This window comes from Ilyonectria robusta (assembly GCF_021365365.1).
Source record: "Ilyonectria robusta strain PMI_751 chromosome Unknown BGZ61scaffold_32, whole genome shotgun sequence".
Lineage (NCBI taxonomy): Eukaryota > Fungi > Ascomycota > Sordariomycetes > Hypocreales > Nectriaceae > Ilyonectria > Ilyonectria robusta.
This window is the reverse complement of record NW_025764466.1, coordinates 37833-51362: the sequence shown is the minus strand read 5'-3', so window position 1 is coordinate 51362 and position 13530 is coordinate 37833. Positions and strand designations below refer to the sequence as shown.

The window sequence follows — 13530 nt, the reverse complement described above, 5'->3', positions numbered from 1 at the left end:
AGCATGATCGATATTAATCCGAGGCAACGTCGTTGATGCTGGATCTGTTAGCCGAAACCCTCCCTAAAGCCACCCGGTTGGACGCTACTACGCTCGGTCAATGAGGTCACCAAGCCAAGAAAGGCGTCAACTTTCCAGTTCGAAGCGTTACATTTGTAAGAGGCAGTCGGGTGGCGGCGTGGGATCCCCGAACATGGGGTAAATGTCAAAAGAGGCTAGATTTCCGGTGGGATCGAGGCGTGGCACCGCTATCGTCGGGCGATGCAGTGGCAATTGTGCCATAGGCGTTGCTTTTCACGCAAATAGTGGGATGAGATACGCGTCAGCCCGAACAAGCCTTATATATATAATACTACGGTGTTGGGTTGAGCAAGAATTAACCCACACCAGGTTTTCCGGTCTTATAAGCAACAGAACGGACTACAGCTCGGGCTGGTAGCGAATATGGGGTTTGCCGATTATTTTAAAGGCTCCAAGCCTGAAGAGAGCCCTGAAGTTGACAGGGAAGCAAGCGACTCGGAAGCGTCCATTATTCACGATGGAGGGCTCGCGTACACACGTGTCCAAGGAGGCAACGGGTCCAAACCGTCTTACCAGGAGGCCGTCGGTGCTCCTGTTGAGGCCAAGTCCCCCTTGGGGTATCACGTCAACTGGATAACCGTCATCTTCTTGAATATCAACATGTAAGACAAGTGGTAGTGGCGACTGCTGGAGCTGGAGCTGACGATGCGCTTAGGATGATTGGCACTGGTATCTTCTCAACGCGTGAGTCGGGTCTTGGTGAAGTTGGTCCATAGCCTCAACTGACTTTGAATAGCCGCGAGTATCTTGAACAGAGCGGGATCTGTTGGTCTGGCCCTTTTCATTTGGGTAATTGGCTTCCTCATGGCTGCCGCTGGCTTCAGCGTCTACCTCGAACTGGCCAGCTATTTCCCCAACCGCAGCGGCTCCGAAGTCGTCTACCTGGAACAGGCATACCCCCGACCGAAACACTTCTTCCCGGTTACGTTTGCGATCCAGTCTGTGCTGCTGTCGTTCAGCAGTAGCAACGCAGTCGTCCTGTCCCGATACCTATGGAGAATGACCGGCTCGACTCCCACGGAATGGCAAATGAGAGGTGTAGCTATTGCTGCATACACACTTGCTGTTGTTTTCGTCATTGCACACAACAAATACTCGCTTTGGCTGTCTAACTTTATCGGTGTCCTCAAACTCCTGACATTGATCTTGTAAGTAACTACACTGACATCCTATGCCCTAATACCTGAAGACATCAGTCATTAACCTCAGCATGCAGCATAAGCATCGCCGGCTTGGTCGTCCTGGGCGGCCATGTAGATCGAATTCCGGACCCGAAAGCCAACTTCCGCAACGCATTTGAAGGAGATACACCAAACGGCAATGATCTCGCTAGTGCTTTTGTCAGCATCGTCTTCTCTTATGCTGGATACTGGAACTCGTTCAATGTGGTCAACGAGATCAAAAACCCAATCCCCACCTTGAAGCGAAATGGCGCCGTTTCTTTGGGTGTGGTCGCGATTCTATACATATTGTGCAACATTGCCTATTTTGCAGTGGTCCCTAAGGCAGAATTCAAAGGTACGGTTGAGCTTTCCTCACATCGCAGACTGCTCTCTAATCACCGCTGCAGAGGCCAGTGAGATTGCCGCTTCTGTTTTCTTCAGCAAGCTCTTCGGAGACAGCAAGGCGGCAGCCAACGTCCTCAACTTTCTTGTGTTGCTCAGCTCCTTCGGCAATCTTCTCGCCGTCTTGATCGGCTCCTCGCGAATGCTTCGAGAAATCGGGAGGTAAGATATTCCTATAAATATCGCCTAGCTACGATGGGCTTGGTGCTGTAGCCGTACGCATGTGCTAACACAGCCTCAGACAAGGCGTTCTCCCTTGGACCAACTTCTGGGTGTCCACAAAGCCATTCAACACTCCCCTAGGCCCCTACCTCTTGAAATGGGTATTGACATTTATCATGATTGTCGCGCCTCCTGCCGGTGACGCCTTTACTTTTGGTAATACATGCAAGCTGGCCTACGGTATGAATACTTTGCTAACTCACGCACAGTTGTCAGCTTAAACACCTACCCCTCGGCCCTCTTCAATCTTGCCATGGCTTTCGGAGTCTATATCCTTCGCCGCCGCCGCAAGCGTTCCGGGGTTGGCCGATCTGGCTTCAGAGCGTGGCACGTCGCTGTCATCTTCTACAATGCCATCCAAGTCTTCATCCTCGCTATGCCCTGGTGGCCACCGAAGGGCGGAGCCTATGCCGGGGACGTGAGTTTCTGGTACGCTACGTACTGCGTTGTTGGTATTGCCATGTAAGTGACTTTCCGATCTGCTACGATTAACCGACTGACCTGGTTGAAGCATCATTGTGTGCGGTCTGTACTACGTGTTTTGGATGTATTTACTCCCGAAATGGAGAGGATACGAAGTTCGAACTGAGACTGTAAGCGTCGATGACAATGGAGCCAATACTCATCGTATTGTCAAGGTCCCAAAGAGTGAAGTGGCCAGGTGGGACGAGGAACACGACGAAGCGGGCAACCTTCGACATCGCGGCAATGTCCCCCATTTGGTTGAGTCGGTTTCGGTCAAGACCTATCAATAGGGGAGAAAGCTGAGAGAAAGCCGGGTCGGCTTATATTCAGTTCTAATTCGTTTCTTATGCGGTAGTCCGCCACCATCCGTTTGTGTGACGTGGCCAAAATGGTTCGCTTCGGCCTGCTAGCTCGAGGATGCCCCATCATGCCACAAATACATATTTGCGATTTACGTCCTGGAGATCACTAGTGTTATAACGAACGTCAAAATCGAGCAATAAACCGTAGTGCGATGCGTGTGCAATATGATATTGGATTTGAAGATGCACCAGCGAAGATGAGAGTGATCGTTTCTCCATCAGCAGGTAGGGAATCTCCAGCGAAGATATCTTGGTATCTTCACTTCGGCACCTAAAGATCCCCGATGTTATGATAGGATGCAAACGGATGGACTCCACAGGAAGGAATTTTCTATTCCTTATTGCAACCCTCATCAATCATCCTCCCCAGGTGCCCATTCCAAATACCTCCAAGACGGCCGGTAATCAAGCTCAAAGCCAATCTTTCCCAGCATCATTCTCATCACGGCTCCGACAGCACCTTCTTCATCCTGAATCCATTTCGCCCGCCCCCACTCCGCATCCGACTCATCCTCTCTGCGGAGCCTGCATTGACCAAAGTCGATCATGAAAACCCGGTATTCTGCACTATTTTCCTCATCCATAACCTGCGCTATTCTCCGCTTGGGAACTACCACAAAATTGTCGGGACGAACATCTGTGTTGAGAATGTTGTTGTCACCTAAAACGTGAACTATCTTAATTGCTTGGTCGACAATATTCTGCCATGCCGCCTGGGGAGCACGTTGCGTAATTGAAGACAGAGAAAAGCCTGGAAGATACTCGAGAAGGATGCCCTTAACCCGAGATAGCTCTTGTTGTTGTGCGCCGAGGGCTGGATCAGGCGGGGAGATATCGAGAGCTATTTCGGCAAGAAGACGAGGAATCAACTCTCCTTGGTATTTTGTTAGGACGGAATATGCTGCAACCTCTGATTTGAAACACTTTGACACCTCGTCCCACAGAAAGGCCTCGTTCTCAGCTGCGTCCCAGTCATCCTCGGTGTCTTGTTGAAATTGCTTGTCGGAGCGAAGTTTGCGTAGGAAGTCATCCATCTTCCCAGATCGTATACCATCCAAAAATTCTTGCTCGATAAGATTCGACCATTCTTCGATACCATTATCATCTCGGAGTTGTTGCGCGTATCTCCTGTCGAAAATCTTCAGGAATGCCTCCCGGTCGTTTCCAAGCCCTTGACCCTGTTGTAGGCCTCGGTCATCATCTGAGTCGCTCACGTCTTCCAAATTCTCGACAACCATGCCACAAGAGAGTGTCCATGGCCGATTTTGCCGCTTCACTCGTACTAGCAGCTCTGAGTAGTCTCCAGGTGTCGAGTTGTTGAGAGCGGCTTTCAGGCGTAGAATTTGGCCAACGGGGTAGGGATTATGATCCGCATATTGAGATATTGACGCGGATGTTTCCATTTTTTGATTCAATGGAAGACAGTAAGGGGTGAGTAGGATAAGAAGAATCGTGCTGTTGGGTATCGCGAGAATGGAGGAGGAGAATGCATAGTTGGATGCCTAAAAGTGATAGGTTCCTGATGGCGGCCTAAGGCATCAACTTACCCTGTATCACCCTGACATAGGTTCGTAGCTTGGAAGATTCGAGACAAACACGTGCACGACAATGACTAGGTACTAAAGGTGACAGGAATAAGGTATCTGTGTGCCTAGAAGCAGTGACGGGGTGATCCGAGTGTGGCAGGTCATCCAACCCGATAGGCCAATATCACCCAGTGTGTTGTCCAGAGCGTTGCACATTCACATCAGATGATCACCCAACTGCAAGTGATACTTTGAGCCGGCATGTAAGAGGGTAAAGTGCACAATGTGCTTGAAAGGGGCCATCAAAAGAGCCAATGACATGGTTCATTTCAACCCCCACGCCTGGTGAGACTGTCTGGCGAGTCCAACAACCGAGCGTCGTGGTTACACATCCCACGCGATTGGCATAGGCAAGGCAATTTTGAGGCCAGCAGATGTACCTCTGACCCCGCACGAGAGCAGAATATTTTGTATATGAGGGCTGATGCTCCTTGGTTTCGTCAGACGATAGCTTGCGGTCCAAGATCTCGATAATCACCACCCCTTGGCAACATACAGTAAAGCAATAGGCTTGCCTCGCCCCTTACTTGTGTATCAAACTACGGCGGTCTCTAAAATGGTGAGCTTGCTAGACTTAAGCTGAGGGTATTGATATGGGAAGCTGCTATCTTAAGATCTTGTTTGTTCAAGCAGAGGGAAAAAGGTGCTAATTAGAACGGGTCCCTACAGGCCAAGAAACAAAAATTGTCAGATTACGTGAACAATCTCGACGCAGCCAGCATGACGGGCTCTTGGAAGCCTGTTGGGACCTGGCACCGCATCCATGGTGACTGCAAGTCTACCACCGGCGGGAAGTGGCACATGGAGACCATGACCACCTCCCAAGACCCTGCGACATATAAGGTTCGACTGATTGAGGATGGAAACATTGTCTGGACTGAAGAGTGGAAAACGAAGTCGGAGCCGTCTTTTGAAACTATTGTTCTCAGCCTGCAAGCTGCTGAGGGCTGAGGGTGCAGGCTCCGTTGTTTCAAGTTGATGTATCAGTTTCATTCAAGATGCTGTAGATGACTCGTCTCTCGCCTAGAATCATTCCAATACATCATCGCACTCTTCATACCGCCCCTGGCCTGGATTAGGTAGCGTATCATGTTAAATTGTACTCAAGCCTGCTAGACTAGGCTACCTGGTTCGAGTTTGATGAATGTCCAAATGAACCAGTCCATCACGTATGACTGCACCAGTTTAACCACTGGCACATACATACAACTACTGATTTTGAGAATATCCAGATTTTTATCATAGCCTATCAATGGGAAAGACATCACATAGGGAATATTGGGAGTTGCTTAATATGTGCTGCACTCAAAATATAAATTTATTTCTATCAACATTCAATTAGAAAGAATAGATTTGGAGTAAAGAAAGATATCATCACACGTCAACTCTGTAACTCGACTACATACGTTCTGTACAGCACAATCAAGCAATCACTTGCTAGGTCGAGTGCTTCCGATTCTCAGTAGTTCTTGCTCCTAAGCGCAGTTGATGAGAAGTATGTCCCAATATCCGACGATGAAGCAACAGTAGATACGTAAGAAACCACTTACACACTCGAAAATATCCCGTCGCTCTTTTTGGTGCCCTGCTTTGGAACTACTGCAACTGAAAATGGAGTGTGAGAGGCTCACGGAATACTTTTAATTCTCTCAGTATTCCCATTGGAACTCCCATACTTTCGAGCACGTACTGAGAGTTGAGCCACCTGTGCTCAACATAAGTGGTCTGCCGTGCGTCTTGCCAAGTAAGGCCGAAGGTTCTCAGCATGTCGAAACTCGTTTGGTTGTTTCTATGTCCTGGTACCACTTCACAGGGACATCTGCACGACGGAGGCTCCGGTTTCCCTCCTAGACGTGGGCTGGTTGGGCTGGTGCGGTGAGATGGATGGTCCTCCATTCTCTGGGATTCATTCATGCGACTCAAAAATTCGAGACGTGCATTTTGAATTTCGAGACGGTCAGAGTACCCGGTCCACCGAACACCTGTTGAGAACTGGGCAAGTGCCGGAACACTACCACCTAGATCGGGTGGTAGCATTTCGATTTGAGGCGCGAGCCGTTCCTTCTTCTTTGTTTTTCTTTAATATTCGAGAAGAATATGTCGGCGTACCAGACACAGATGACGAAGATGAAGAGAGTACTGACGATTCTACGGACGAAACAGACGAAACAGAACCTGACCCTGATGATTGGGCGCGCTGGACGGTGGGGATGCACAAATTATGTCTCACAAGAATGGCTCTACCGCCTTGGAAGCCAAAATAACTCATTGGCCATCTAGACGATGGCTCTTGGGCATGTCTTCTTCTTGGCGACTGTCATCTTAGCAGCAATGCTCATCGGAGATTTCTGCTTGTGGTTGAATGGACAGATGATGAGACGGCAACGCGAATTGGCGCTTTATTGGTGGATCAACATCCTTACGTGGACGAATCTTACCCCGATTTCTTTGACGAAAGCAATTTAGATTGGAGGAGAGTTCGGTTGATATGAGAAATCGGCCTCAGAGGGCACATGTCATGGTATTAGCCATTCCTTTCTCTAGGGTATCATTGCCATGCGATTTCGAGGCTAATAGCGAAGAGCGGCGTGACAAAAAAGATATAAATAGTTCGTAATGCAGTGATAGTTGACACTGCTTATTATGCACTTAGCATTACTTAGTAGAGGATAACCCTCTAAGATATGTATGTATAATCTCCCCATCCTAACGAGTCATCAGTAACAGCCACTGTCAGGTTAACACTACTAGTATGGAATCCTCTATCCCAAGCCCATGTTTGAACATCATCAAAACTTTGACAGTTACGAAGGACATTGCGACAGCATTACCAGGGCTGCCCTTTTTCTCTCTAGCAAATGTCGATGAAGTTATATCTGCATTGCACTGTTCAGTGTTAGTAGTGCTGCATCAGTTACACAGTACGAGTATTACCATTAAGCTCTATCGAAGCATATCCATACAATGGTCGAGATGTTCTATGCCTTGAAGATCATCTTCTTTTGAAATACCCATCATTCCATACACTCCCAGTCGGCTATTTTGCATTGCTAGTATCGCCTTTACTTATCAAAGCCCAGCATCTCTCTTAAAATCTTGAAGCCAGTCAGGATTATCAGCCGGGGTCTGATTCCATGGGTCATCACTAAGATCGTAAGCATGTAGTACTAAACCGGTATACGAAGGACGTGGTCTTCACTCACTCATCGTACATAATCCACCGTGCTTGAAACTGAAGCTCTTCATCAGTGGGTATGTGGCTGTTTGGATTGAGTGGTGACATTGCACTCGCTACAAACCGATATAGCTCTCTAGTGAGCATTCGATATAAATTGTTATCGTTGATAAGAACGACTTTCTTAGCTCCAATACCAACATCTTGTCCAGATTCGCCGGTAGAGAATCTAGCCGGTGTGGGTTGAAAAGTAGAAGAACTCGGTTGTTGATCTGCTGTAATAAAACTGTCCTGGCCCAACACCTCTGTCCCAAGATCTATGCTAGCAGTCAAAGGACACTGTGTCGTAGAGTCTTTGTTGCTAGTGGTATGCAACAGGACTTTTGCAGGTTCCAGCCCTGCGCGAAGGCGAAACGGCACCAACCAATGCGTCGAGCTGTATATCAGATCGTATAACAGCTTTATGAACACTACTGAAGAGTCTGACATTTGATTGACAAGTTTGTATGCCTCGTGTTGGAGCTCATCATCCCCCACCTCGAAATTCAGTAGCTGAAGCATGTCAACGTGCTGACGCAATTGACTCTCTAGTGGATCGTTTTCAAAGATGTCATCTTTGCCGTAGATGTTCAACATGGTGAGTCGGGACCTAGCTGCACTTTTCATAGGACGAAGTCGAGCGTCTTTTGTGATTTTTTCTGACGACATGATCAGATCGCGTAACCAGGACTGCGCAGGGCTATCGGAGTGTGGATGACAGGCTTCAGCGCCGAAAACAATGCAGCAGGCTTCGTATTGCATTGCCGTGTTTGAAGGTATGCGGTTATTGGCTTCCTTGTGGTTCGCAAAAAAATAGTCCAGTTCTAGTTGGATCAGTTCGAACGCATTGGTGGGACTATGAGGCGCTCCTGAATGAGGCGTGAATGGCGCAGGAGAATTCCGTTCGTACTGTATTAGATCTATGAGCGTGTTAGCAAGCTTCATGTGCGATCCTAACAGTATGAGAGATCCTTACATGGAGAGACAGAATGTTCAAGCATATCAAGCACAGGGTTTTCAAATCCCCAATCGCCGCTCCAGTCAGCCATTGTCCTCCCCTCCTTGAAATGTTCAGCCAGGTGGTTAGTCCGTTCCGCCCATGAAGTCAAATGAACTTTGCAAAATCCGCATCGAGACCGTATCTCTCCGGTGAGGCTGAGTTTCCAGTCTTCCATTGGCCACTTCCTGAACTGGGAGTTGTGCATAAACCTTAAGTGTTGTATGAGATGGTCTTTTCGGTAAAATGTCCGCTCTTCCTTCTCGCGCTCTTGGCACGATCCGTAGTTATGAGTATCAATATGGTCGTCATCGGGACTGATAAGCCCACAAAAAACGCATACAGACTCTAGATCCGCATTGACAGCCGTAGGGCCGTGAGGTGAACACTGCCACTGCTCCAGTGATAAATGCAAGGACTGTTCGTGTCGCTGCCAGTTGTGTTTCGTTTTGAATGTCTCTGTGCAGAAAGTACACTGGAAAGGATGAGAGACTTGAATCAGGGCTCTGCGGGCATTGCTTTCATTCTTGGCATTGGCTCGCTTTCTTCGCTTCCTAGTTTTCTTGAGGTAGCCGAGGGAATGGCCCGAAGCTTGCGAAGTGTGCGAGTAAGCAGAAGCACGAGAACTTCGGCTCGAGTCGGATGTGCCGGTACTGCTGACGGAGCAAGTATTGTCTTGGGACCGTGCAAGTGTATGGTTTGTTGAGCGAGTACCGGCCAAATTGTCTAAATCTGTCGGTGGTTCAGATAATGCACGTACAATCGCACTGAGATTGGCCGGGTCGTCTTCAGGTGGAGAGTTTTGCCATCTCTCCAGGGGATTCATGTGTCCGACTATTGGGGTAGGCGGACGCGGACGAGGTATCTCGAGAGGTGGAGTTTCTGAGGATTGCGCAGTGTGTGCCAGGGATGTGGATAGAGAAAACTTCTTTCGTCGACGAGCATTGGAGAACCAGTTCAGAATTTGTTGTTTACTGAGGCCGGTCAGTCTCTCGAGAAGTTCTACGTCTCTGACCGCAGGATAAGGGCGATTCGTATGGCTCATCAGCCAATTTTTCAGTACTCTGAGGGCGCTTGAGGAAAATCGCTTCCCAGTCTTGGGAACGACTGGAATATCATGCGGAAGAGCGAGAAGGTTAGGTTGATCTTTCCGAAACTCTGTGTCGTCGATTAGCGCACCGAGGGGCACATCGTCATTTTCTTGTCTGTTATGGTGCAAGACTTGTATGCGGCGATCATCAAGGTCTCCCAGACTGCCGACCCAGGTCTGAATTTCAGGGACATGGACTTCAACGGCAGAGTCATCGGGACTTTGCACAATCCTCGAGGAATAGGGTATTCCTGAGGGAAAGTGGCCCTCAGCCTCAGTGTCGAGGGGATGAACATTGAGGATTAAGTCGGTGTTGTCAAAGGCAAACCCAGCGTCGTCGAATACCCAGTCGTTGCCGCCATCAAAGGGCAAACTCGCATCGTTGAAGGCCAACGCGTTCCCATCGAGGATGAAATCGGTGTCCTCGGAGGCACCGGGAGTGGCGAGTAGGGCGGTATTGTGAGAGAATTCCAGCTCATAATGATCCGCCATACTGGAAAACTCCTATCGTTTTTACAAATAGAATTGGGCAAGACGAGAAATAATCGAGTTCAACGCAAGGAGCAAGGGAGATGACGCCACGGAGTCTCCAAGAACTGAGCGGAGAAAATGAAGCCGGCCCACAAAATTCGTGTCAAATTTATCCCTATGAGCATCGCTAGGCTCTTTCCGGAAGGCCGATCCAGCCAATGAAATGACGTTGCTCTGCTGCTTGCGGACCTCGAGGTGAGAGGAAGTCTGAAGCAATGAGTCAATAGTTAGTCAAAGCGATTATTCTTAACATCGCCGTAGTCTGTTTGGAGGGTTTTAATCGTTAATGCACGGGGAATCAGCGCCGTCGCTCCGCGCCTTGATTTGAGACGTGCAATAAGTGCATTCGCAGAAGGCGGCCGTGGAGTGCAGTTGATGTGAAGTATTGTCTTAGGCGGAAGCGCGTAAGATATCAGGTTCGATGTGGTCGAAGATTCTATTCAATCACACGTTGATAATGACGTGATGAGTCGTCCCAGAGGCAGCCTTGACTTACAATGGTGAGAGCCATTCATCCCCCTCCCAATTGCATTCCCGTCCCCCCCTCCTTAACGTCATCAATCTGACGCTGAAGGTCCAAAGCTTGGTTTGGCTTTGCGGCCGACTCTTCGTGCAGCGACTAGGAACAGCGCACTAAGAGACATGGAAGTACCAGCAAAGATCTGAGCGCCGAGATACCTCCCATCTAGGGCATCGATCAGAGCTCCACTAATCGGGGGACCTATCAAACTAGAAATACTAACGATGGTGAAGATCATACCGATTCGGACGCCGAGTTTCTGCGTGTCTTCTGTGAGAGAACTCAGGGCGGCAGGAAAAAGACTCTGCACACCACCAGAAGTGATGCCACAGGCAATTGCCCAACCGTAAGTTCCCGGCACATCTTTGACGCCAATCCAAGCAAAAAGGATGATGGCTGTAGCACAGGCCACAGGTATGTAGACATTGATAGTTCCATACCGGTCCGCAGCGTAGTTGAAACCCAAACGGCCAACTACGCTGACACCATTGAGTATTAAAAGGAGGTTGAGAGACTCCTCGTAGGCTAGCGACGGTGTTGTTATAGTACGAGAATAGGCAGCGAGATAAAAGAAAGAGAAATATAAACCGAGCAAGGACTAGTGATTGTCAGCCAATGTGTACTGCGGACTTGGGAGATAACAAAGGCTTTGCGAGCTATGACGCACACAGGCAGTTGTTCATTCACCAGGGTTACTCACAAAAAAGGAACCCATCGTGTAGTAACTATACCTCATATCCCGAAAAGCCGCCCAGTCAACCCACGGTGAAGAGCTTTTCGCGGGTACTCTCGGACGGAGGTACACATTTGCGACAGCCAGAAGAGCAAATTGAATCAGGGAAATCGTGCGCATAGTCCATGGAAATCCAACTGATGGAACAAGTTGACGTGCAATGCTGGAATAAATCAGACCGCCCGAGGCAGAGCCGCACGCAGCAATCCCAATCGCCATTGCTCGTCTCTTATCAAAGTACGGCGACATGACCGTGAGCATTGGGCAGAACAAGCACCCATTACCTACACCCACAGCGACGCCGAGAGCGAGAAAGAATTGCCCAAACTGATGGCAGAATGAAGATGTCAAGATGCCGACGACAGTTGCGAGTGATCCTACGAAGAAAACCACTCTGAAATGCCCTGAATCAGTCAGACGCCCCGACATGGTACCCATGAAGAAGAGTAGGAAAATTTGCATCGACCCGATCCAGGATATTGTGGACGGCGAGGATTTCAGGGTGTCGGTAAGATGGGTTTGGAACGCCCCAAAAGAGTTTGTAAAGCCCCAGGTATTCATGACCACGAAGTGAGAGCAGAGCACCACTATCGAGCAATTAATCATCACCCATATATGAATTTGAGCGTAGGCCTCACCAAGAACACTTGTGCGCCATCTTTGACGACAAGTCTGGTCACTTAGTCGAAAGCTCAGGTCATCGTCATTATCACCAAGGGTGATGTCTGGTTCGTGAGGTTGAAGCCTGAGGATTGGCGGCTGCACGTTGGCCATAATAGGGGATAAGGGCCATAGGGGGGAGAGGAAATGGAGATCAGGATGGCCCCAGAAGCGATATTCCTTCGTTTCTTAACAATGCTCATAGTTGGACCGGCTTATCAGCCATGGAGTTCGAGTGGGTCGTGTCACTACTAGGGAGCGTGCTAGACCACAAATTGACACTTGTCATTGTTTCTTAGAAATGCTTACAGTTGGATGGCTATCAGTCATGGAGTTCCAGTGGAGCTTATTAATCGTAAAACGCACTAAGGTACGAATTAATAGGGCTCTTTGGTTCTTCTACATCCAAGTCAGACGGTCATGTCCGATATGGCGGAGCTCTGGTGGGTCTTGTCAACTATAGGGAGAGTGGTGGAGTCACACAATTCTTGACGCCGGATCATCTCTCTCGTTCTACTTCCTTCGAAAGCAATATAAGTAACTCTTAAAGCGTCTAAAAAAAAGCACGACAGCTTCTTTCAGACCATACTTGGAGCACATCAAAGCACAATATAAAAAGAACCTGTCGTCATGACGTACTCCTTTGTTCGTATTGACCAGTCCGCTGCGGACATTTCTTCGGCTGCTGCGAAATACAAATCTTTACGACTCGAGGCTCTACGACAATCACCCACCGCCTTCTCGTCAACCTTTGAGGCAGAATCGCAATTCTCCGATGACGTTTGGGTCTCTCGCCTATGCGACCCGGAGAAAGAGACATTCATCTGCGTCTTTGAGGAAGAGACAACCATCGAATGGGTAGCGCAAGTCACTCTACGCGGTCCCATTTCGGCAGAACAATTCAGACTACCCTCGGAGTCTGGCCAGCTTGTTCCAGCTGACGACCAGGTGGAAGAGAAGTGGCAAATGCTGAGTCTTTATTGCCTGCCCAACCACAGGGGAAGAGGTCTGGCAGTGAAGCTCTGCAAGGAAGCATTCCAGTTCCTGGTGCGTCGAGAGGAAACCAAGACACCTCATGTTCGAGTTCGCATCATGGTAAAAGTTGGGAATACGGGCACGACTCGGCTGTATAAAGGTCTAGGATTTGAAGATTACGGGCTTTGTACTCTGGAGGAAGCTTTCAGAGCAAATGGCGAGGGCCATCTGCTACCCAAAGGGAAGTTGCAAGAGAAATACACTACGCGAGCGGGGATTATTATGGCATTGCGACTAGATAAAGAAACATAGGTATAGAATCTTTGTTTGCCTTACTATGATTCTGGGTCGCGGCACTAGAGGGTAGATCAAGGGAATCGAGTTGTATTCATGACTGAGTAGAGTTTGTTCGTATCTGGAGCTTCTGCAAGGTACCTTTATATAATGTGCAACTTCAATACATGCATCTACCATTTGTATTAACATTACCGCCCGCAATCTTTGGCTTCAACATAGTTGATTGCATCTG

At 48.7% G+C, this 13530-nt stretch overlaps 5 protein-coding genes across 5 annotated transcripts; 2 read left to right on the top strand and 3 right to left on the bottom strand.

The window, feature by feature from the left end:
* Positions 1-444: 444 nt before the first annotated feature.
* Positions 445-2736, top strand: BGZ61DRAFT_561974 (amino acid permease-domain-containing protein; the record flags this gene model as incomplete). Its single annotated transcript, XM_046255832.1, has 8 exons — positions 445-683; positions 737-765; positions 818-1229; positions 1298-1599; positions 1652-1808; positions 1888-2024; positions 2078-2330; positions 2380-2736. 8 exons carry the CDS (start codon positions 445-447, stop codon positions 2621-2623), a joined length of 1773 nt encoding a protein of 590 aa, XP_046096844.1. The 3' UTR covers positions 2624-2736.
* A 59-nt stretch (positions 2737-2795) lies between these two features.
* BGZ61DRAFT_462559 (uncharacterized protein) lies at positions 2796-4158 on the bottom strand. Its single transcript, XM_046247316.1, has one exon. The coding sequence runs from the start codon at positions 4096-4098 to the stop codon at positions 3049-3051; it is 1050 nt and encodes a 349-aa protein (XP_046096843.1). The 5' UTR covers positions 4099-4158; the 3' UTR covers positions 2796-3048.
* Positions 4159-7375: 3217 nt separating this feature from the next.
* Positions 7376-10160, bottom strand: BGZ61DRAFT_141826 (uncharacterized protein). The gene is made up of 2 exons (XM_046237285.1): positions 8472-10160; positions 7376-8415 (listed from the first exon to the last, which is right to left on the bottom strand). The coding sequence occupies exons 1-2, from the start codon at positions 10072-10074 to the stop codon at positions 7481-7483; spliced, it is 2538 nt and encodes an 845-aa protein (XP_046096842.1). The 5' UTR covers positions 10075-10160; the 3' UTR covers positions 7376-7480.
* A 510-nt stretch (positions 10161-10670) lies between these two features.
* Positions 10671-11972, bottom strand: BGZ61DRAFT_367503 (major facilitator superfamily domain-containing protein; the record flags this gene model as incomplete). The annotated part of the gene is made up of 2 exons (XM_046241790.1): positions 10671-11231; positions 11334-11972. The coding sequence occupies 2 exons, from the start codon at positions 11970-11972 to the stop codon at positions 10671-10673; spliced, it is 1200 nt and encodes a 399-aa protein (XP_046096841.1).
* Positions 11973-12656: 684 nt separating this feature from the next.
* BGZ61DRAFT_539044 (uncharacterized protein) lies at positions 12657-13313 on the top strand (the record flags this gene model as incomplete). The annotated part of the gene is made up of 1 exon (XM_046254730.1): positions 12657-13313. The coding sequence occupies one exon, from the start codon at positions 12657-12659 to the stop codon at positions 13311-13313; it is 657 nt and encodes a 218-aa protein (XP_046096840.1).
* Positions 13314-13530: the final 217 nt, after the last annotated feature.

Bases quoted from the DNA above. Each gene is read 5' to 3' on its own strand.
- BGZ61DRAFT_462559 (XM_046247316.1), bottom strand. From the start codon at position 4,098: ATGGAAACATCCGCGTCAATATCTCAATATGCGGATCATAATCCCTAC.
- BGZ61DRAFT_141826 (XM_046237285.1), bottom strand. From the start codon at position 10,074: ATGGCGGATCATTATGAGCTGGAATTCTCTCACAATACCGCCCTACTC. The intron at 8,416-8,471 runs GTAAGGATCTCT...ACACGCTCATAG, and splicing joins TGAACATTCTGTCTCTCCAT to ATCTAATACAGTACGAACGG.